The sequence below is a fragment of the Epinephelus moara genome, chromosome 20 (genome assembly GCF_006386435.1).
Source record: "Epinephelus moara isolate mb chromosome 20, YSFRI_EMoa_1.0, whole genome shotgun sequence".
Classification (NCBI taxonomy): Eukaryota; Metazoa; Chordata; class Actinopteri; order Perciformes; family Serranidae; genus Epinephelus; species Epinephelus moara.
In genome coordinates, this window is record NC_065525.1 from 40,319,876 (window position 1) to 40,344,905 (window position 25,030).

A 25,030-nucleotide genomic window follows, 5' to 3' on the forward strand; every position below is an offset into this window, starting at 1 on the left:
CTTAAAAATAATTTTCTTTTTTCTTTTGTTTACTTATTTGTCATGTCGTCAAGAATATAATTATCGCAAAAATACCCTGAAATATCCTGATATTATTTTAGGGCCAAATCGCCCACCCCTTACATCCTCCTGAGACGTGAACTTTTGTTTGGTTTGCATTTTTAATTTCTCCGAGCTATTTGAGATCCGTAGGACCTGATAAGTATAAAAAACTAAACATCATCAACAATAATAAAATCCCAGTGTCCACAGATGAGGTGATGATAAATTTCCTATGTCTTTAAACAAGTACTTTATAATTAGCAGCATCTTCACTTGTTACTGTTGCTAAAGTTGGTAAAAAATCTGTCGTCATATCGAAACACAAACAGTTATTAATCATAAATAAACAATAAAATCTGATCAGGTTTTGGACCGTGTCCATGTTTATGTTGGGATCAGCTGCAGACTGACTTGGCAGAGATGGCTGCCATCTTGTTTTTACATGGATTGGTGTATTGTGCTCTTACTGCCACTTGATGGCATAAAAGTGTCCACGGACGAGGACAACAGGTCTGAGTTGAGCAGAATAAAATATAAGGTGCAGTTAACCCAAAATGTGACGTCCTCGTATGAGGACACAGGGTCTCAGGAGGATATAAAATATGTCTATAAAAATATGTCGGCTGAGGTTGGAGGAGGAGGAGGAGCAGATGTTCCTTTAGTTGAGGAGTTTGACATGTGGACTGTTGGTGTGTTAATATGTGTGTGTGTCCGCTCTCGGAGCTGTGCAGCTGTGATGTGATGTGTTGGCTCTTTAAGGCAGACAATCCAAACAGAGAGGTGGTGGTGAGGGTGAGGATGGTGAGGGTGGGGGGTTAGAGAGAGGAAGAGAGTAGCCAATAAGAGGCGGCGGGTGCAGACACACTGTGTTTGTGACACCTTGTGGTGGAGAGTGAGGGGGTGGCAGAGATGGAGAGAGGGGGGGGCACCGCTGGATAGAGAGGGAGAGATCAAAGAGAGCCGAGGCAGAGGAGGAGGAAGAGGATGAGAGATAGCAGAGCTGCAGTGAGAGCCAGCGAGCGCCCTGCCTGCCTTCTGCGACGACTGTTTACTCCACTTTCCCTGAGAGCCGCTTCTCTTCCCTCTGTGTGAGTCATGAAGTGATGTAGGTGAGTGGAGCGTCGTGGAGCGGAGCAGCAGAGCCACAGATCTGTGTGTGTGTCTGCGCCGTGGGCAGGTAAGCTCGTCTCTCTGCCTCTCTCTGCATCTCTCTGCATCTCTCTGGGTCTGAGTTTCACTGTTTTATCTGCTTCTGTCTCCGGTGAGGACGAGCAAACAACTTCTGCAGACTTTGGGTCTTGTTTCATTTCTCCTCTCCTCCCCTGTGCTCCCCTTTCATTCACTCCATCCTCCAGATCTGGGTAGTTGGTGCTTTTGCAGGCTGTACAGTGTGACTGTGTGAAGTGTGAAAGGCGTGCTGCAGCTTCTCTCTGACAGTCTGAGCAGCATTTAGTGTCTCAGTATTGACAGCCGGGCTCAGAGGGGCTGAGGGCTGGAAGAGGATGAGACGGGAGATGAGTCAAATCTCTGCTTGAGGGACCAGGAGGAGAGCAGCATCAGCTGATGATGATCCCGATCTGTACCAGAGCACAGGAGGAAAAAAAACAGAGATAATCCTGCACAAATAAGCCACGGCTGCTTGTCAGATTTTACACTGCGTTTTTGTTTTTTGATTTCGTAACGGCGTTGAGGTGAAATGTGTGCAGAGGAGCTGGATGTGTCCCTGGGCTTCTCCTCACGTCCTCACTGACTGAGTGTGGAAGGTGTAGCGGGCAGGTGATGGGAGATTTGTGGCTCAGCCCTCCTGAGTGACAGCTGAGCTCTATCACAGCTTCCATCATGACTCAAGCTGGTAAACTGCAGCTCAGCCTGTGACACAAATCCCTGTCCCTTCAGCGGTGTGGGAATAACCTGCCTTCATCTCACGGCTGGATTACAGTGATTTACTGTTGCTCTCCATCAGCCCGGGTGTGTTTGTGCGGGCGTTGACCTATAATGGCACCTAATGGCATCGTATGTTATCTCCAAGAGGACACTGTCAAACGGGACGCAGTCGCCAGACACTTCCAGTTGTAATATGGCAGCTGTTATTAATGCTGGCTCTCCTCATGACCCCCATCACAACTACTGCTGGCAGAGGTGCTGGACAAGAATTAATGGACCCTTTAAAATTAGAAATTACATTTATTGTGGGCTGGATTTACTGTCAGCGAGCACCTCCATCACTCTCCCTCCGTAAAGGACAACTCCAGAGGATATTTTTGTCTTTGTTGGCCCTCAACACAGGCTGTGATTGAGTGTGCCAGATATTAGGGTCGTCTCCCTCATATCCATCTTCAGCTCTACACAAATCCTCCTCATTGATTCGTCTGCTTCTGCTCACCTGCATCCGGAGAATCAATAACGGAAGGCTTTTACCTGGACTGACCTCAGACTCAGCGTCCCTGACATGTTTTCAGATTCCCTTTGCTGAAGGTTTTCTCGCTTTCTGTGAATTCAGAAAACCTTTAATCGCCTTCCTTTGCATTCCAGACATCATATTAGTTTCAGGACGGTGGCGGGGTGAAATCGCTCACACTCAGGGATCAATAAACAGGCAGAAACAATGTGAGGGGGAAACAAGAGAGCTGCTGAACACATTTAACAAGTTGTGCCGCAGCAGGTAGGCTCAGCAATCACACTCATTTTGTTAATGTCACAACTATCGAGCCAGCACAAAACTAAATTAGAGAAATAAAGATTTCAGAGCAGGCAGGGACAAAAATCTGATTGTGAGCATGAGGTCTAAAATCCAGCTCTCAGTGTTCAGTGTTTCCTCCACAGATGAAATGTAAAATGTAAAAGAAGCCAAATGACTCCAATCAGATCTGAGGACAGAGAAACTCCTGTGGTGCAAAATCTAAACTGTGAAGGAGTCTCAAGATTCACTTTGTGTCTATAGATCTGTCCCTGAGTCTTTTAAATCTCGACATCCTAGAAAGATCTGTGCATCTGATATGATGGATTGATACTGGCACTAATACTAACCTCACTAAATGCAGATGAGATCAGGTGTCGTCCGTGACGCAACTGATCCACGTTTAATAAAGTTTCTTTGTCAGAGTCTTTTTATAATTTAGTGTTTCTTCAGTCAGAGCGGAACAACAACTTGTTTCACCACAGAATCTGTGTCGTTGCTCTGAAGATCGATCTTGGTCTCCAGAATAGTTTCTGATGGTCTCGTCTCTTGACTGCATTTTTCCACGGTCTTGTCTCAGTCTCAGACGCCGACAGCTAAAGAGATATCACTAAATTGCCTGCACCAAAAAAGTGGGTTGAATAAAGATGGTTGATTTCAGCTCTGACATATATTGTCTTTTAACTATGCGTTCGCGTGCACGTGATGGCTGTCTCACATCACCTGCATCCGTTTGGAGTGTTGGTTGTGCACGTCCTCAGGAATTAACCCAACATGTCCTCAAGATGTAACACACACATGAACAGTCGGGGCAGTGTTGGCAGAACCAGAGATGGAAACTCACCACTGTCGAGATGTGTTTTATACCCACCATCTGTGATGTCACTGTTTCTGTGTGATCCACACTGATCTCAGAAGTAAAAACACAGGAACCTCCTCGAGCGATGCTGTGTTTATCGTTTACATCACGCAAATTTGTTGTGCCCTCTGGTGGAATCCTCCAGTAACACACATAGTACATCGGCAGGTATGTGAGTAATTCTGTTGTCGACACGAACACATGGTTAAAAAGCAGGTTTATCTCCGGCCTCGGTGTTTGTATCTGTTCACTCATAGAAAATAAGATTGTAGTGATCTACCGGTTTCAATACTGATGGTTATCATAGCGTCTTTTAGCGGCATTTATTTTAGTTTTTTTCAGAAGAGACTTTTTACACAAACATCCATTAATAATGGTTTTGCGGCCTCTTGATCCATCAACTGATGTAAACTCTCCTGCTAAGCTAGCTAACAGCTAGCAAGCTAACCGTTCATAGATTTTGTCTGTTACTTATCGGCACATCAGCCTGTGTGTATCTGTTACAGCTGGGTTAACTATACTTTGGATTATGTGGCTGTGTTTTCTGTATTATTGCAGATAAACATCATCCTTATCTTCTGTCCAGTTTAAATTGTTGTCCATTTTGTGTTATCTGTTGTTCATTTTGGAGGAGTAAGCTAACACTAGCACCTTTTACGCAGAGATGGCGCCATGGGGCCGCAACCAAGATGCTTCTTTATGTTGATTTGTATTTTTTGACCCTGAACCAAACAGTGTGATGTCAGGAAGGCATGATGACATCACAGAATTAAAAGAAGCGTGACATGTAACACAACAGTGTCAGCCACTAGTGTGACATATAACATACGTGTCAGCAGCTCTTTATAAACAATAACAATGACATCACATGTCAGTAACAATCATTTAGCGTCCCTGTTATATGGCGGCTGATCTCATCCTCTGCATGGAGGGTAAGGAGCTCCTGGACCTCATTGTTGAGTTAGCCGCAAACTGCTAACAGCTGCTGTTCTTCTTCTTTGAGTTAGCTGCTAACTGCTAGCAGCTGCTGTTCTTCTTCTTTGAGTTAGCCGCCAACTGCTAACAGCTGCTGTTCTTCTTCTTTGAGTTAGCCGCTAACTGCTAACAGCTGCTGTTTTTTCTTCTTTGAGTTAGCTGCTAACTGCTAACAGCTGCTGTTTTTCTTCTTTGAGTTAGCCGCTAACTGCTACTCTTTCGATCTCCCTGAGGTGGGTTGCACACATAACACATTGTCAAAACGTCACACACATCCCGTCCATGATTCCGTCCTGTCTGCTGTCCCTCTCAAGGCCCCAACGCACCAATCTGACGGTCAGCCATCAGTCGGGTTTGGGCCGTCGGTGAGCATCTGTCGCCCTTGTCGGTGCGGTGTATTCAGCTGATTCAGCACGTTGAATCAGCGTCAGAGATGTCAGAGCCCAGTGGTGAATGACCTCCCTCTGACTGTCAGCTGAGCTCAGGTGAGGAGCAGAGAAGCGTCAGTAAAGGAGGAGCTAAAGTCCAGAGGGAGTGAGACCAAAACTGACTTGTTCCTCAAGGTTTTCTCTTCAGCAGAAACGTTTCCTGATGGTTTGTGTTATTGTTCACTGGCGCACGGTAACTATGCTCTCATTGTGTTGTTAATGTGCTAACTGGCTAACTAGCATCAAGACGCTCTTCCTGTTTCCCTTTTTCAATGATGAGTACAGACGACCAACCGTCTGCTGCTGTGGAGACTTATTTCCTCTCAGCAGGAGCAGAACGGACGTGTTGATTGGCTGTTGGCTGGAGTCTTTGTGGTGTGTTCATGTGCAACTTTTTCGCCGAGACAAAGTGATGAAAGTCAGCTTTCATTGCCGCTGGTTTTCTGAAGTCAGTTTGGTGTCTGGGCCTTGAGAATGCATTCGTTTTAGTTAGGTGTACCTAATAAACTGGCAACTGAATGTACTCATAAATACAGTATTGAAAATGTTCTCTTAACACTTTACTTCACTGCATTTGACCACTGATACTGAATCAACTCAAGAGCATCAAATACATCATATGTGAGACTCTAGTGTTGATGGTTGGCCATCAGCTGGAGTCTCTGTGGTGTGTTCATGTAAGTTTTTGGCCCAGACGTAATGATGTCAGGTGACGCAGCAGTGGGCCTTCGTTGCTGCTAGTTGTCTGAAGTGAGGTTGGTGTGTCTGGGTCTCTACACAGATGTTTTGGTGCTGTTACTACCTCCGCTCTCAGCTCAGAGGCGAGACAACTCTGGCCTTGAAGAGGCAGTGTAAAAGGGGCGACTGACAATACTGCTGTCAGGTGATGTTAAAGGATGATGATGTGAGTAAAGTGTAACCACAGTATTTCATTGTCCACATGTGCTGTATTATGACAGGAACTACTGTTAAAGCCTGAATCTGAACACTTGAGTCAGGAGACGACCTGAGAGGCTTCATCTCCTCAGTGAACTCAGCTCAGAGAAATATTTTATATTTTATATGCCAGTAAACGAATCTCAGGCAACAATTATGTTCCTTTTGCAAAAACAAATTAGGAGCGTATATATTGTTATTTTCAAGGAGACAGAGTTGCATATTGAGCGCTGATCAAATTTGTTAGGAAACCTCCAGACAAATTATGTTGTTTGAGTTATAAGCTGCCGCTCTGAGTCATTTCAGTATCAACAAATTTCCATCTGGCAAAAAAAGTGATGTTTCTCATCAGTGACGAACACAAACAACACGTCTGAAGCGACGCTCAGAGGTCAGATCCATTTCAAAAAACAACAACAACAGAAACCACCTCAGAACTCTGAGATCTCCGTCCACACTGGAACAATGACGAGTGTGTTTTCTCAGTTTTTGGCCTTCAGGAGTCTGTCTCCCTTTCAGCTTTCCCCTCGAAGTGATAAAGTGTGAAAAATTTGGGAGGTGGGTGGACTGCCTACTTTTAAACAAGCAAGCAAAGTCTACACGGCCATCTGCTCGCACCACAGCTTTTTTTTTTTTTAATCAAGGCTGCAGCCTCGCAAGAACCAGACTCCCTCTCACTCCTGCAATTTAGCATCTTGAGCTGAGAGCGAACAGCACACACAGCAGAACATGTTCGTTACTTCTAATCCAAGTTGAAAGCCCAGCGTGGCGTCGGTGCCGTTAACAGATGTCGTATTTGACAAACGAGTTTAGCTGCAGGTTGCTCTGTGTCGACACTTCCTGAGTGACTTCTTATTTTGTCCTTTAATTTAAGGATTTCTCTGACTTTGTTCCAAACAGAAGAATCAGACACACTTTAGTCGTCTGATTGAGTTACACATGTCACTCATATTTAAGAAAACCATGTAACAGTTATATTTGGTGGTGTTTGGGGAACTGACTGGATGGTGCAGCTGTTTGTTCTGATGCAGGTTGATAAAGGAGAGATTTCTTAAACATAATCCCAAAATGTTATTTAAAGTTTTTCCTCTCAGATGTTGTATGCATACTTTATTAAAGGGACAGTTCACCCCAAAATCAGAAATACATATTTTTCCTCTCACCTGTAGAGCTGTTTATCAGTCCAGATAGTTTTGGCGTGAGCAGTTGGAGATATCGGCTGTAGAGATGTCTGCCTTCTCTCTAATATAATGGAACCAGATTACACTCAGTTTTTGGTGCTTAAAGCGCCACAAAAAATACATCTGAAAACCTCAACATCAACATCTCTTTCCATAAATCATGACCTGGTTACTAAACATAATCCACAAACCTTGTGAGCAGTTTCATGTTGGAACTATTTTCTTTTTACCAAACTACGCCTGCCCTCCATATCACTGCACAGACGGAAGCGAGTACTTCCTGCTAGCTCACGTAGCACCACTGAGCTAGCTAACGTTACAGCTCAGCCGGGGAGGACGCCATTAATGTTTACGTCTCATCGCAGAGCGCCCTCAGAGCAGAGATGAAGCAGCAGAACATCAGGCGCATTGAAATTGAAACCTAATCGTTCACTCAGCTGGGTTAAAAGTTTGCTTGCACTTGCAGCAGCTGCTCCTCTCTGATCTGATCAACTCTACAGGTGAGAGGGGAAATATGTGTCTTTGATTTTGGGATGAACTGTCCCCTTAAAGGACAGTGACTGACAGCGCCAAACTGAATCAAATCAAGATTCTAAATTTTGTATTAATCAAATGCTGGTACAATATGAGCAGTATTTGTCTCTAGTGTGCAATAAAGATTATTAATTAGAGTCAGAACAAAATATAAATTATTAAAATTTAAAGATAAAAACTTCTGGTGTTCGTACGGACCTGGTGTTTCTGTGGAGGTGCAGTTTCTCTGTATATTAAAATGTATTTATTCAATAGTTTTTAAGAAACAGCGCACTGGAACATTTTGTTCAAACTTGAGTGCAAATATACGACTGTGTGTGTGTGTGTGTGTGTGTGTGTGTTTGTGTTTCAGTGATGGAAGCTCAGATTTGGATGGAACAAGAAAACAGGATTTGGGAGATGGTCGATAATGAGGCTGTTTTTTCCTCTCAACACAGATGTAGTGTTTTTGCAAACAGCAGAGCGCTGTGTTTGTGAGACGAAGTCTGAGTGAACACGTCGTCCTCTGTCTCAAGTGGACACACAGTTCATTAGAGGATGTGTGGGTGAAAATGCACGGCAGGCTATTGAGTTATAAAACAAAAAATGCGTCACACTATATTGTTTTTCTCTTTGTGCTCTTCTTGTTTTCAGGCCGACTCATTTCATGATTAAGGATCGATGCCAGGCCCCGGAGCGAACATAAGAAACCCTGAGAACAACCTGAGCACATCAGCAGGCAGGTAAGGAGAGGTCGAGACCTTCAAGGTTGGTTTTCCAGCACTGTTGTTAAAGTGCTGAGACTGTGAGGCCTTTTCTCTCCTTGTTGTTGATTAATCGTGATCGCACGTGTTAATGTTTGGCACAAACGTGACTCCAGAACATCAGCAGCACAAAATGTCCTACAAAAATATGCAAAATCTATGAAACACACTTTGTGTCGAAACGTTGATTTTATGCATCAGAGCAGCAGAGATTCAGTTATTGATTCGACTGATTGATTGAACCTCTGCTGGACTTTCTTCTGCTTTACGTCTGATTCTGATCAAACTGAGGTCGAAGGAGAAAAAATGCTTTTAAATAAAAACACTTTGATCATTTATCACTTCCAGAAGGAGAGTTACAGAAACTGTGAGCAGTTTAAACACAACATCTCAGAGTTTCTTGGAAAATAAGATGCTGAGCTCAAAACATTAATTATTCACAAGAACTCGCTTTTTAAAAAAAAAATAATTCCAGCAACTTGTACAATTAAAAAGTTTCCCATGGTTCGGTCACTACTCCTCTGTGGAGAGACCCCGACCTACATGTGCATTAAAGATTCATCTGAACAGCTGGTCCTGGATCAGCACGGCATGTGTTCTCCTTCCAAACTTGTTTCTTAGCAGAAACTAATCACAGAGAAAAACATCTGCTGTCGTCACTGACGATGATGTGTGTGTGATGTGAGAGTAAAGATTGTGATGTCAGGCGTCTGCGGTGCTGATGTGCCTTTAAGCAGATCACTTCAGGATCTGATTTCGACCTCTGACCTCCCCTGAAGGAGGAAAGACACTTGATCTGCATTCATATAAAGATAAGTATTCCTGTGAATCCAGAGGCTGATATATATCACTCCTCTGTGTCACAGAGCTCCGCTGCTCTGATTAAAAACACATCATAGAGACATCGTTGCACTGAGTGACATCTTCCTTTATTACCATGAACACTCACTGTAGGTTATTTTAAATCAATCTCACTCTCACCATCCTGCACTGTCCCCAAAAACTCACTGGAGCACCGAATGTGCTGCTGAAAATAGTCCACAACAAAAACACTATATTTGAGTAACGTTCACTAAAACCTACTGTGAGCCTTTTTATAAATATGAAACTACATGTTTGTGAGCTGTTTTTAAAGATGCAGGTATTCAGAGGGAACTAGTGGTCTCTGGGCTCAGAGCCACAACAGGAAGGAGACGTTTCAAAGAGTTCAGATAAACTAACATGTTTTTTATTTTCATCGCATTTGTTTAACTTGATCATCAAAGAGAACATAATTCAGTCTAATTCAGTCTCTAATGCTAGCTGCTGTGGCTAGCCCTGTTTCATGACTAACACATGACGTTAGCAACTGCATCTTAGCAACGTATCGTCACAAAACAGTTTGTATGACATCCTACGAATAAGCGCCATACAAATGACATTACGTCCTTAATGTAAAGTTACTGAGGTTTGATTTAGGAAAAGAAACGTGGCGATGACGTACCTTAAAATGACAACAAGTGTCTCCTGGAGAAAGTCCTATGTTTTGTGAACATCCACCACCTCAGCTGCCTCCTAACTGGACCGCTCACGACCGCTTTCTTCTTTACTCATGACAGCGCATTGGTCACATGATCGCAGGTCATATGTTTGTATTTTGGTGCTTTTGTTTTTGTTGGAAAATGTACGAACAGTGTTTGAGAGTCTGATATCAGCTACTTTACCGTCTTCATCCGCTCCTGGTTGAAGCAGAAACCAAACTGATGAGACGTTTTCCAATTTTAGCATCAAGCAAGCTATGACCTGGAGGTATGAGGCTATAACTTAGAGATACTGAGTTAAGACGTTCTGCTGACTACAGTATGTTTCTATTACTGAAATGACTTCTGAACTGTTTAGTCCCTCAAACCTCAAACTGTTAAATTTACAGATATAAAACTGAGAAAAGCAGCAAATCTTCACATTTGAGAAACATTTTTGCTCGTTAAACGAACTCAGTGATGAATCAATTAGCAAAATTGTTCTTGATTAACAGTCTGTGACTGAATAACACATTAATCAACTAATAACTAAATTTTTAAACATATTTTGACATCAAACTGCTGCGTCGTCCTGTTGGATGTAAAATTGTGCAGAAGGCGGTGATTCAAATTGTGCCTGCAGTCTGAGTGAACTTTTATGTTGAAGTGCAGAGATGAGAGTCAAAGAGAAACATCTCCAACAAACGTCTGTTGTCTCTGGTAGATTAGCTTTTTATTTTCTCTGCCTTTCAGAAGCGTTTGATCTGCCTCCTTCTAACTTTTGACAACTTAGAGGAGGAAAGCCTACAGCAGTCCCACAAGGCTTAATTATCCCTCAGACTGATAACAACCTGGTACGAGCGGAGGCCTGGAAGAGAAGGGGAACTAAGAGGAGATAGAGATGGTAGGATTAATGGAGATTGTCTGATATTACCTGGCCTCTGATCAAAAGACTGTGTTGGCAGGCGGAGCACATAATCCTCTCCATTTCTCTCCTTCATGCCAAAAACTGCTGGTGCTGTGTAGCTCCATGGGCAGAGCAAGACATCGCTGACCGGCCTGTTCCCGACGGAAACGCCCGTACGTCTGTAAATACACATCTGAAGGCATGAATCGCATTTAAGCTTTCATCACGTCACCTCGCAGGTCTGCAGCATGGCGAGTCTCTGCTGCAGTCTTACACACTTTTTAATAAGCGAGTCCATTCTTACATTTGACTCATTTTGAGTCATACTCTCTGGATGTTTGAGTCCACTGAGACACTTTTTATTCTTTCATCATCATCTTTTTCTTCTGCTGCATCTCGGCTACAATAAGCCTCGTCAGAGTTCGCAGAATTGTTATCGGGATTTTAGCTCAAGGACATTTTAACAATTTGTGTCAAAGGGAAAGACAAGAGCGACGGTCTGAAGAGAAAAGTGCTCGAAAGATAAAACTTTGATTATCATTTGGAGGAGAAACTATAATATGTGGCCTTAATAAAATCCTGATTTATTCTCTGGTGAAACTTTAATAGACAAAATGACTTCTGGTCAGAAATCAACAGTTCTTTATTAAAATCTATTTAAAATATGAATTCAGTCACTTCTGAGTATTTTATCATTTGTAGTTTGCTGTATAGAAAAAATAAGATTTAACTTATAACAAAATACTTTTACAGCTTGTTTATGTGTGTATGAAAGACGGAGGGTTGTTATTCATGCTAGTTTGTGTGTGTGTGTGTGTGTGTGTGTGTGTGTGTACGCCGCAGAGCAGGAGTTGTTGAAGCAGCCGCTAATGCAGAGAGAGAACGCCGTGGTTGTTGTTGAGGTGTTGGCTACGTCCCACATTAGCCTGTTAAAGTTAAGGAATGAAAAGACAGCAATACAAGTTCATGCCTTGTAGCCTCATTGTTATGGGACGCTACAATATCCACACAGGGAGCAGGTCCTTGTCTACGGAGATCACGATGTTTCTACAGTAGCCCAGAATGGACAAACCAAACACTGACTCTAGATAGAGACATTCAGGTTTTTGTGTTTTTACGTTGGCCACCGTGAGTTTGTGTCGCCCTCTCTGCTCCTGATCTGATCTCAGCCGATCTTTTATTTTAATGTCAACACAACAGATGGATAGAAAAGAATGTCAAGGGTGTTTGAATCTGCAGAGAGGAACAGAAACATGTCGGTCAGTGTTTCTGTCTCTCAGTTTTGTATTTAGAGGTCACCTAAACCTTGTTAAAGCGTAAAACTAAAATCACTGTGCTGCAGCTTGTCACTCTGATAAAAACAGTCGGACGGGGACAATCATACGGCCTTCAGAGCCCACAATAAATCCTGCTCTCAAAACAGGAACCTCACTGTGCAATCAGTCGTGTCTTTATGTCCTCTATCAGGAAGAAAAGATCACAAACTGCTCGCTGTCTTCTCTTATTGAGTGTTTTTCTTTCTGCAGAATTGTCTGCCGCTGCCACAGATGTAGCCCAGAATAGTAAAGTCAATAAAAAAGTGATCAAAACTGGTTTGCAGCCTTTTTTTATGGGTAGAAGGAGCTTTACATTTTGGAGTGTGCCTCCAGCTTCCTGTAAAACAGCATTCATCCTGTTTTTTTTTAAAGGCGTAAAACACATTTGAGTGTTTTAAGGCAGCGAGGAGCTGCAGCAGAGCGCTTTAAAATCTGTGTTCTGTGCAGATTTATAAATCAGGAGAAACATAATTTCTACAAAACAGCAACTTTATCCCTTAACAGAGATGTCATAACGCTAAGCTGCTTAACAGACAGAAAAAGCTCTTTGGGTTTTGCACTTGACGGCACTAATCTGCTCCCAAAAAGAAATCTACTTATAATTTTGGGATATTTTCCAAAGGAAACTGTAATCTGCAGTTATTTTAGTGTCATAATTGATATCCCTGATGTTTGGATGGGTGCTGAGTGGGTTCATTTCCGTGCTGTGATCCTCCTCCAACACTGAAGGTTAAACTTTTGGGGACGATATCAAACGATGATATATGATAATATGAGATATGAGAAGAGGTGAGTGTCCGTGTCTAATGATTCAAATATCCGCTCTCACCTCTGTTGGCTAAAGTAATTATGACAAAGTCATGTTCAGCTGAAAGAGGACGAGTACCAACATGAGAGAAACTCGCCATCCAGCTGACTGAGGAGAAAATCAGATGTTCAGCAGATCAAACTTTTCAAACACGTCTGAATTAGTGACGTTTAAAGTCAGAGTTGCGCCGTGTTTCAGAGCGTCCTGCTTCCTGAACGTGATGCTGTTAGAAACAGGATGTCGAGGCTTTAATGCCACAAACTGATGGGATATTAGTGAGAAAGGGAAAAGCTGTTTGATTCTGATGGAGGAGCTGATCGTTCAATAATCTGCAGTGGTGGAACAAGGAGGAAAAAAACTGGCTGAGCTCCTGATATTGACCCAAACATCAGAATGAATGTTGGCATTAAATGTTTCTGCAAACCACAGATACAGAACATTTGTGCATTATTATGTAGCAGATATGTTGAACTTTATGTTTCAACAATGCCATGGTTACTGTGTGCTCATGTTTAGGTCACGTCTTGGTTATAGTTTAGAAAACATCATATTTTGTAATAAAATACCAGTTTTTTCGTGGCACAGTTGCAGCTGGAGCAGATGTTAGATATTAAAACAACTGATTTTCAGGGTCATGAAATTCCTGGAGGAGTTATGAAACTTGCTATAGAGGTGGACCCATAAATGTGTCACATGACCCGTGTCTGACGGAAACTTTATGTCTGTTTACTACAAAATTTTTTTGTTGTTGTGGTCGTTTGAGCGTTTAATTCTGTCACATGAAGATAAAAACACTGAGTTTACATTTTACAACAATTAATTTTTTTTCATTGAACTATATATATTGAGGCAGCTGATGTTTCTCAGACAAAGAGATGAACTCTGAACCAGGAAGTGCTCTTTATTTTACCTCAGCACAGCTTCCTGTCAGACACTCTGAGGTCACTAACTGTGAATACGACTGAACTCACTTTTACCACAATATTAACTGTGACACGCCAACACGCCACAATATGTAAAGTGCACGATGATAGTGTTGTTTATCGGCCTTAAACTAATGAGGTGAAATCTGCTTAATTCATTTGAGTCAAATTAACTCAAAACTCAAAAACTGTTTTAATTTAACATTAAAAATGATGCCGAGCTCACAGTGATGAGTTTTTGTGTCAAGTGAACATAAAGTTTTTATGTCAGTTCAACAATCTGGGTCATCTGTCTACAGTGCACCACTGAACCTCTCACTGTCTTTTTACTTTATACATCCACTTATCTGCTGGCACAATGTAGCTGAACCTAACTCACACTGAAACATATTCCAACATCACGCCTGCATCTGCACAGGAACACATATACACCACTGACATTTCTACCTGTGATGCTTGAATAAGGAAAAGATGATTTGCCTCGTCTTATGTTTGGTTGAATTATCTTGAAAAGGTCATAAAAAGCATTTAAGTGGAGTGTCTAATACCTGTGGAAACTATTTACTACAGCTATAATAACACTAATAATAATGACGGTCATCATCATCATTGTGATCTTAATGAAAGACATACGCAGCTGCCAGAGAAAGAAAATCCCCATAAATCAACAGTTCATCTAAAGCAGTGATGTCAGTCTATAATGAGCAGGAACCAAATCAGACACGTAACACTTGGGTGATCGCTAAGTGCGTCATCAGTTTGGAGGCAGAAGGACAATCAGATGGGAGCTTATCAATCCTCCATTTATATCAGCAACCTGCTGAACTGTGAAGAGCACACCAGTTAAATTCCCAACACATGCTCCACGCTGCGCGTACCACGCCGATTCATATCAGGGATTATTGCACTAATTAGCGGGGATATGCTCCTCTTCTTTGACACAAACTGAAGCCCGTCACTGATTGGATCAGATAAGCGTTTGACATTCAGCGCTCGTTTTTACCTTGTTTTGCAAATCCCACAGAGGATTTCATCACAGACTCCCGCCGCCTGCCGCCGAGCTCTCACATTCACTTTGGATTCTTTTCCATTTCTACCCTGCAGTCTGCTGCAGCAGAAGCGCTGGTCCTACTATGGTTATGGTACAGTGTCATCATCCTTTTGTTTTCCACTGGAATACTGAGCAGTATCATCACGGCTGTGATTTCAGCGTCTGCTCCTCACTTATCATCAAACTGCAGTGAAGCTGCAGCATCATAAGGCCCTGATCACACAGAGAGCGTTTCAGCAGCTGGAGGCAGATTTTTGTTTTTAATGAGAATTAAACTTTTTGTAACAGTTTTTATAAAAATGAAGTTTTTTGCTCGTTGTTGTTGTGTTGCTAGGCGCCTTGGGTTTCTGTGCTGTAGGCCCCTGGCGTTTTTGCTGGAGCACTCTGAACTTCTGTTGAAAAAACATCAACTCGAAGCAGAAAAACGCCCCATGTCATCTCTGCTGTTTTCCCACTTTCCAATGGGATGATTTGAGAGGCGGGGCTTCTGTGGTGGTCATGACAACAAGTTTACAGTTGGTAAACAATGGAGGAGAAACTGGTGGTAGTGGTTGCTGGATACCCAGAGCTATACGACTTTACACACCACAGTTAGCACCATTTCAATAGAAAACAGCAGGCGTGGAAGCAGATAAGTGCAGTACTTGAAACGTCCATCATGGAGGAGAAGCTCCTGGACCAACTGGTGGTACTCCCCATGATCCAGCCTCTTTTTTAGGGTCTCATGTACCCACACAGATCTCTGTTTATCTGCTGACAGCCTCTCACCCTCAACCAGAGCTGTTATTTATTATTCCCTCTGTATTTTTATATTTTTACTTTTTTTTTCCGCTCCCGTTTACCTCGATAAAGTTAATGCATCATGTTGTCATTTGAAACTCAACACTTCCTTTATGTGTTTCAAATTAAAAGCCCCGTATAACTTCAGCTGAGAGAATCCTTTCATTTTCTAAAAAGGCTTTTATTGGGAAACATTTGCAGAAACTTCCAGTGGAGCATTCAGTGACTGTCATAGTTTTCATGCAGTAATTCAAATGTAGCTCCGCCCATCTGATGACAATTTTTACATCGTCGCTACAATAAAAGTTTTCGATGCTCCCAACAAGTCTGAATATTTAAAAAAGTATGAATGGGATATGAATGATGAATATAAGTAAGAACGTAGAGAAGATGAGGAACACTTTACAGTTGGAATGGTGTTTCTACGTGAAAGTACGAATGAGGACATAGGAATTCAAAATGCCTGAAGAAAACTTGAAGTTGTGTCAAGTTTTATGATTCTGCCATCTGTTTGAATCGGGAAAAAATTCCAGAAAAACATTGTGTATCTCAGGAAATATGAATGTTATGAATGAGAAAAATACAAGCAAGCAATTCTGAATGGAGCTGAATATTTGGGAATTGGAATAGTTTTAAAATGTTGTTAGTATATTGAAGGAGTTTGACGAAAAATGCGGCATAATAATAATAATAATAAAGAATTTGTGTGTAGAAAAACATAGGGTTTCACATTCACACCAAATAATAATATAAAATAGGACGAGAATAATCCGATGACATCACACATGTTGTGAAAGATGACCAGGGATGATTGGTGTGAACCATCGTGTAGTCTGTCATGTCTGTCGGCCAAGTCACAGCACGATTTTATGACTCTACAATCACCTGATCTGACATAGTGACTGTAGGAACGGACAGAAATGTCATGTTCGTGTTAACCCAGCATCAGGAGGTGGTGGGGTGGTTGCCTGGCAACAAAACAAGGGCACGGCAAGCTTTTTTTGTTTCACTAGTGGCACTCAATTTTTAAAATAAGTGCAGTGTGCCTTGAATTTTGTAATCTGTAAAATACTTTCTGTGTGATCGGGCCTCATCTGTGGAGCATCATCAGCTGTAGTGCAGTGAGACTCCTTCACAACATGGATGTATGAAGAGAGGTGGAGACGGCGTTGGAGGCGTGGCCTTGTTCATTCCTATGAAAGTTGCTCAGTGGCAATTGATGGCAAAAAAGCTTAATTTCTAAGTTATGAAATTACCCAGATCCTCCACCGGCTGAGCAGCTAACTTCCTGTTTAGCGCTCCGCTAACTCAAATGGAGGTAAAATGATTTAATCTTGCAGCTCTTCTCGACTCACTCAGTTTTATGATGTTTGGTCGGGTCTACACACAAAAAACGACTTGGTTAGGTTCAGAGAAACATCATGGTTTGGATTAAAATTAGTGTTGTTGTTGTTGTTTTTGTCATGGTTAAGGGAGCTTTTGTTGTCATGGTTACAGTCATCAACGTGGTTACGGTTTGGAGGTAACCCAACAGCGGTCTGCCGTCTCAGGATACTCCAGCCAACAACAGACAGAAACATGTCGTGTTGTGACGCTTGTTGAAACAATGACTCGGAGCGTTTGGGGCTCATGAGGTCAAGAAGGTCGACCTTTATTCACAAGGTTGGTGGTTTGATCCTGGGCTCCTCCTGTCTGCATGGGAAGGCCAGTGCTGTGCATGGCGGTGTATCGATCTCTGAATGTGTGTGTGAGTGTCTGGTGAGGTTGGACAGCGCTACATAAACTTAGTCCTTTAACCATTAAACACTACTTCCCTTCAGATGCCGACGTTAAACAGCTGTCCGTCATGTGTTAGACTGAACCATCACAGACTCTCCAGGTATCATTAGACGGCTGCAGGGCCACTTCTGGCTGATAGAATTGGAAACGTTTGACGTTACACTTCTGAGAGGAGCGCCTGAATGCAAACTTTAGTTTTGCTGTCTTTGAAGCCGTTTCATTTGGCCTTCAGGTTTCCACCAAGAAAACTGCTTTCCAGAGCTGCGTCCTTCTGAGGATTCAGTCAGTGAATTTGTTCACAGCTGTAGCTGTCAGTGAGCCACACACAGCATCAGTCATGTTTAGCTTCCCAGCAGCCAGTTTGTTTTATAGCCGAGAGCAGAGGGAGGAGACAGGTCACAGGTGAAGCTTTCCCAGGATTGAGTGCTCACTTTTTGGAGATAATTTGTTTTTCACTCTGCGGTTTCAAACAGATTTAAGAGACAATTTCCTGTCGCTGACTTTACCTGACACCGTAATTCCATTTGGGCAAACTGTTGTGAGTGGGCACAACAATCTGCATTATTTCACATCCACTTTGTGATTCAGACCAAACACACTCTGTCTATGTGGTGAATTTCTTCCCAGCAGCCTCTGAAAGTGGACTAAATATGCTGAGATGTCCAACCACTCTGTTGCATAACTGAACTCAACAAAACAGTTCAGTTTTAAACAGACGTGTCGCAGCAGTAGTTTTTTCTGTTAGTGTATAATATAAAACAGATATTTTTTTCTCTTTCATTTCATAGTTCTAGTTTACTGATGTATGAACAGAGGTTACATAAAACCAGAGTCACCTGCAGGGTTTCTAGCTCCACCTTTTAGTACCAGATCTGTGTGCTAGGTACCCCAACAGAGGGGGGACCAAACATGGGGACTATAACCAGAGTGAACGGGGATAGTGGTGCTGTGAGACGTCAGAGACAAGTAAAGACGATTAATATTGTGTAGATGAAAGAATGCAGACAGATAACACTATAGATCTGGGCCTCAAAGGACAACGTGCTGTCCAGGATGACACCCAGAATCACTCAATCATATGAATATTAACTTCATTCACTGGGCCAACTGCTGGCAACTTTTAAGGTGGAACGGTTACTTTAGGGCAGTCAAAATCACGTGCTAATTTGTGAAATTTTGGAAAGCGTGGGTTTCCTCCAGGTGCTCTGACATGTTCTCCCCGTGTCAGCGTGGGTTTCCTCCAGGTGCTCCGACATGTTCTCCCCGTGTCAGTGTGGGTTTCCTCCAGGTGCTCCGGCATGTTCTCCCCGTGTCAGCGAGGGGTTTCCTCCAGGTGCTCCAGCTTCCTCCCACAGTCCAAAGACATGCAGGTTACTTGGTGACTCTAAATTGTCCGTAGGTGTGAATGTGAGTGTGAATGGTTGTCTGTCTCTATGTGTCAGCCCTGTGATAGTCTGGTGACCTGTCCAGGGTGAACCTAATGTCAGCTGGGATAGGCTCCACCCCCCACAACCCCTAACAGGATAAGCGGTTATGGAAAGTGATAGAATGAATGACTTATTACTGTATACGACTTAATTGTTTGACTCTATGGATTCATGGCTGCTTGGTTTTTTTAACTGTGTCTTGTGAGGTGTCCTTTAGTGCTTTAGAAGGTGCCCATAAATAAAATGCATTATTATTATTAGTATTAAATTGACAGGGGCTGTTTGTGTGGTAATGGCTCAGGTTTGGTTTCTTTGTGATCTTTGTTCAGCATCTCTTTGAGTTACTGTGTGTGAGCTGACGTTCAGCGTGCTGTGTTTAAAGTGTCCCAGCAGGCAGCTGCGTTCAGAGCGCAGCTCCTCCAGTCTTAATAAGCCGAGGCCGTCTCCTCTAAAGGCGGCGGGCCTGCCACACGTCTCCACCTTTGGAGGACCCGTTTCATAGTTTCCTGACAGAAACCTTTTTGATCATCGCAGATGGCAGCAACATGAGACAGAAAAGCATCTGAGCGTTATTTTCTCCCAGCTCACGGTCTCTGCCTCGCTCTTGGAACAACATGAATGTGAGAAAAATGAAACTCTCAGGAGAGTTTAAAGATTTTAAGATGGGAATTGTTCTTAAAAATTCTTGTATCTGTTGGTGGGGATCCAGCTGTATCTAAGCCGACGTCCCAGAGAACAGAACATAGAAAATATTTTCGTGTGACCATCTAAGCAGTATTTTAGCAGCAGAAACAGATGATAGTTGGAAATATGTGAATATAAATATACTTCATATCATAGACACCAAACAGAACAGTTTATATTCCTGAATTGTGTTTGTGAAATGTGTTCAATATGTAATACGATCGGACATTACCGCAGAATATACTATAATAATATCCTGTTATACTCCAACAGTAATCTGATTCCTCAGTATAATTACAGGTATCACAGGAATAAAAACATGAATCGTTGGAGCGTCGTGTTGCTGCCAGTGTTGGTGTTCTCACTCGTTTTGGACGGCACCGTTTTGAATCCCATCTGATGATTCTCAGGTCTGTGATGGACTGATTCTGACTACTCTCTTCTCTTTCATATCAAGACTCTTCTTCTGAAAATTAATTCCTGGACGTTGGTCTCTGACTGCTTTTAAATATTTACGCCTGTGAAGACACCGCCTGTTTAAGGTGGGAATATCACACTGTTATTTCAACTCAGTGTTCTGTATAAAAAATACGATCACAGAATGGTGGACAGAGTTGTCTCGCCTTTAATCCTCTACAAGAGATAGTAACAATGATGTCTGTATAAATGGGACAGCTGGCAGGACCAACCTGGTTTCACTCTGATGTCATCGAATACCAGTGCTTAGTCAGTGACATCCAGCGTCAGACACCTATGAAAAAGAACGTTCTTTCACATCAGCATGATACACAGCTGGTCGCCATTATTGTTGAACAGTGCCTGGCAGCATCAGGGGGAAACGTGGCGGAACAACAATGAAAGTTATGGGGGCAAAAATTCTGAGCAGGGTAGGTGGGAGTGGTGATGGATGCGTCCAACTAGCCACCGACTTTCACCCAGGAGGCCGGTGTTCACTTCCTGTAAGATTGTAAAGCCAAACCCTGTTCTTTTTTACTAAACCTAACCATGTGTGTGTGTCGGCTAAATGTAATTACGTGTGTGTGTGTGTGTCGGCTAAACGTAACCACGTGTGTGTGTTGGCAAAACGTAACTATGTGTGTGTGTCGGCTAAACGTAACCACTTGTGTGTGTTGGCTAAACGTAACTATGTGTGTGTGTCGGCTAAATGTAACCACGTGTGTGTGTTGGCTAAAAGTCACTACGTGTGTGTGTTGGCTAAAAGTAACTACATGTGTGTGTGTTGGCTAAAAGTAACTACATGTGTGTGTCGGCTAAAAGTAACTACATGTGTGTGTGTTGGCTAAAAGTAACTACATGTGTGTGTGTTGGCTAAAAGTAACTACGTGTGTGTGTTGGCTAAACGTAACTATGTGTGTGTGTCGGCTAAACGTAACCACGTGTGTGTGTCGGCTAAACATAACCACGTGTGTGTTGGCTAAACGTAACCACGTGTGTGTCGGCTAAACGTAACTACGTGTGTGTGTCGGCTAAATGTAACCACATGTTTTTCTAGATGCACTAATTGAAACTAAGTGAGTGGGCTGTGAGAGTGTAGTGTGAGACTTCAGGTTTCTCTGTTCAGTCGTCATCAGTCTTTGTTGACGTGTGTTCCTGAAAACAGACAAATCATAGTGTGTTAACGTCTCATAAAAGATGAGAAGCATCACCACTGTGTCTTTGAACAAGAAAGGCATCAGATCCCAACCCATAATCAAAGTGTAAAACCAGCTTGTATGAAACAATGTACATCCTGCATTATGGTCTCAGTCAGAAAGTAAGATTTGATTTAAACTTCTACATGCATGAAAAGGTCGGATAAATACGGTGGCTGAAGGAAAAAAGGGATATGAGCAGCATATTGACTGGAGGAACAAAATTAGAATTGATCTGGTGAACAGAGGGACAGCTGTTTACACTTCCTGCGGTGAATTGTGATGCCACGAGTCGGAGGAAACCTCTGGCAGAGTCAGCCTCTAATTATTCTTCCAGGCAGCCATGCGCTTCTCAGATTATAAATGAGAATGACTTCAGATGTCTTAAAAATCTTAATTGAGGAAGCTGAGGTTGGTGTGAAGGTCCCTCCACATTCTCTCCTCATCAATACAGCTTCTCACTGCAGAGAAACAGTCGCAGAGAGATCTGCTGCTGCCGCTGCTGCTGCTGCTGCTGCCGCTGTCAGCCAAGAGAAAACTCAACAAACAAAATCAAAACTGTTTTCATCCAGCACATCCACATCCAAACTGTGAGACTGAGCTCTGTCCTCAGCTGATCCTCTGGAAACAAGAAGAAAAACAAAATCTCAGCCAGAAAATAAACGCAGTTAGAAGATGAAATTATTTAATGACATCACTTACACTTTGTTTTCTGGAGCAGGAAGTCTCACAGCAGCTGGTAATCTTTCAACTCAGAGATAATGAAATAAATATAATCTATCAACTCAGAGATAATGAAATAAATTTTTAGCTATTAAATCACAGATAATGGATTAATATTATCTATTAACTCACAGATAATGAAATAAATATTATCTATTAACTCACAGATAATGAAATAAATATTATATATTAACTCACAGATAATGAAATAAATATCTATTAACTCACAGATAATGAAATAAATATTATCTATTAACTCACAGGTAATGGAATGAATATTGTCGATTAACTCACAGATAATGAAATAAATACAATCTATTAACTCACAGATAATGAAATAAAGATTATCTATTAACTCACAGATAATTAAATAAATATAATCACAGATAATGGAATAAATATCTATTAACTCACAGATAATGAAGTAAATATTATCTATTAACTCACAGATAATGAAATAAATATTATCTATTAACTCACAGATAATGTAATAAATACAATCTATTAACTCACAGATAATGAAATAAATATTATCTATTAACTCACAGATACTGGAATAAATATAATCTATTAAGTCACAGATAATGAAATAAATATGATCTATTAACTCACAGATAATGAAATACAGTGTACATATTAAATGTTGCTCTGAACAGGTCGGTGCAGAGTTAATGCAGTACAGATAATTAAACACCACCTCAAAGATTATGATCAATTAATTGCAGACATGTGACAAAGGGCAGAGTGTGATACTATCGTAAATATAAAGTAAAGTGAAACAGCTCCATGTGACATTTTCACAAATGTAAAACTTCCTTTTGTCACGGATCTGTTAGACTGAGCATTAAGCTCTTGACCACAGGAAACGTTGACTCAAGGTCCTCTTACTTGTTTTTTTTTTTCAGGGCTTCATCTGACTGACTGAGAAAACCCCGTCTGCTGAGGAGGACAGCGAGATGTGTTTGAAAGCTCCAGACAAAGCCAGTAAGTGAAAAGTAACTTCAGATTATCTGCAGTGAAGAATTAACTTTCATACACAAAAGAGAATGTGAAGTCAGTGTCACGATAGTTTTAGGATGGGGACGCCATCTTGTTAGAATCATGTTGTATTACTAAGCATCAGCCTCCGGGGCTGAAAACCACCGACTTTCACTTGAGAGAGCGGTGTTCATTTCCTGTAAGATTGTAAAGCCAAACCCTGTTCTTTTTTCCTAAACCCAACCACGTGTGTGTGTGTCACCTAAATGTAACCACGTGTGTGTTGGCTAAATGTAACCACGTGTGTGTGTTGGCTAAACGTAACCACGTGTGTGTGTTGGCTAAACCTAACCACGTGTGTGTTGGCTTAACATAAAGAGTTGACACATATGTAACTCACCTGTTTACATTTTATTAAGTCTTATTAAGTTACACATCATTAAGGGGGCGGGGCCTCTTTGAGAGAGAGGCTGTCTGCCGATAGTGTCCTTGGCTTTTCAGTGAGCTCCGCCCCTTGTTCCTCCACAGCTCCACCCCCTCGCCCAAATATGGTCACTTTTGGTTCCAAAACACCAAGATGCTGAACTTGAGGCTTCAAAACACGAGTCCACAAACCAGTCGGTGATGTCACAGTGGCTGGATGTCCGATAAGATTTCAGTCTTTGCAATAAACATAAATAGGAGTTGTAAAAAGTTGCATAGACGTCTTTTTGGCTGAGGGCGGGCTGCAGCGGATCACCGACATCCTTAGGGTTCATCCTATAGGGAAAATGAATGTCTGTACAAAGTTTCATGTCGATACCTGTAACAGCTGATTTCAGTCTGAAAGTGATGGACTGATCGATCAGACTGAAAGTGTGATGCAGAACCATGGATGGCTGTTCTGGCTCCAAACTGCATCAAACTGAATTAGAGCTGAACAGCAGCGAACACACAAACCTGAACCTCTGAGGCACAACGAAACAAAACAGGACACGACGGGAGCAAACAGACAGCGATGAGTCGGAGGAGAGAAGCGCTGCCAGTTTAAGTAACAGTGAAGCGGTAAAAGATTGTCATCAGCTGACGGTTATTTACATCAAACTGAGATATTAGAGGAAAAACAGGAGTGTGGGTTGTACACGAGACGAAGAGACGCTGAGCTGAAACAGAACGCCTTCCAAGAGCGAGTCAGCCTGATTGATGAGCATTCTGGGAAACATCATTTTGAACTGGCGGTGATCTCCAGAGGATTTATTAGCATCCTATTATGTTCATCTTATAGTAGCAGCTTCTCTGCTGCTCTCTTGGCAGGCACCTGAGTAATGAGGATTTTGTTGCTCTGCTCTCTCGGGCTACATTCACAACACAAGCTTTCGGGCTCGGCTCCAAATTTCCTGACTCCTATCTGATTTTTTGGATCACTGTTCACGTCTCTGCTTGGATGTAATAAATATCTGATATCAATATGAGCCGACAGCGATGTCAGGATGCGTTCAGAGGGTAAGAAAAGCCTCCACGCTTCCACTGCTGCCAAATTTACACCCAAGTTGGTGATAACCAAAATTATGACTTCATGTCAAGTGGAAGATGGATGAATAATGAGCGAGTGAGACAAACATGCTCTCTGAAGAGCACGATATGTGAGTTTAAAGCACCATGAGAGTCTGAAACATTCATTCACAACTTTACATTTTATTACACTCCAAAATACTGAACAGTGCTTTATAAATACTGAGGACCAGATGTGTCAGAGTCAGGAGGGTCAGAGTCAAGACAGTCAGAGTTAGGAGAGTCAGAGTCAGGAGAGTCAGAGTCAGGACAGTCAGAGTTAGGAGAGTCAGAGTCAGGAGAGTCAGGGAGTCAGAGTCAGGAGAGTCAGACTCAGGAGAGTCAGAGTCAGAATCAGGAGAGTCAGAGTCAGGAGAGTCAGGAGAGTCAGAGTCAGGAGAGTCAGGGAGTCAGAGTCAGGAGAGTCAGAGTCAGGAGAGTCAGGGTCAGAATCAGGAGAGTCAGAGTCAGGAGAGTCAGGAGAGTCAGAGTCAGGAGAGTCAGAGAGTCAGAGTCAGGAGAGTCAGAGTCAGGAGGGTCAGAGTCAGAGTCAGGAGAGTCAGAGTCAGGAGAGTCAGGAGGGTCAGAGTCAGGAGAG

The 25,030-nt window shown here is 42.3% G+C and overlaps 1 protein-coding gene across 1 annotated transcript in view; it reads left to right on the forward strand.

Moving 5' to 3' along the window:
- The first annotated feature begins 933 nt into the window (after positions 1-933).
- Positions 934-25,030, forward strand: part of LOC126407347 (alpha-1,3-mannosyl-glycoprotein 4-beta-N-acetylglucosaminyltransferase C-like) — a 52,219-nt gene continuing 28,122 nt past the window's right edge. The window contains exons 1-3 of the mRNA XM_050072146.1: positions 934-1,219; positions 8,266-8,354; positions 22,830-22,908. Coding sequence (XP_049928103.1) covers positions 22,881-22,908 — 28 coding nt within the window. The 5' untranslated portion in view covers positions 934-1,219; positions 8,266-8,354; positions 22,830-22,880. The remainder of the gene's footprint in view (positions 1,220-8,265; positions 8,355-22,829; positions 22,909-25,030) is intronic.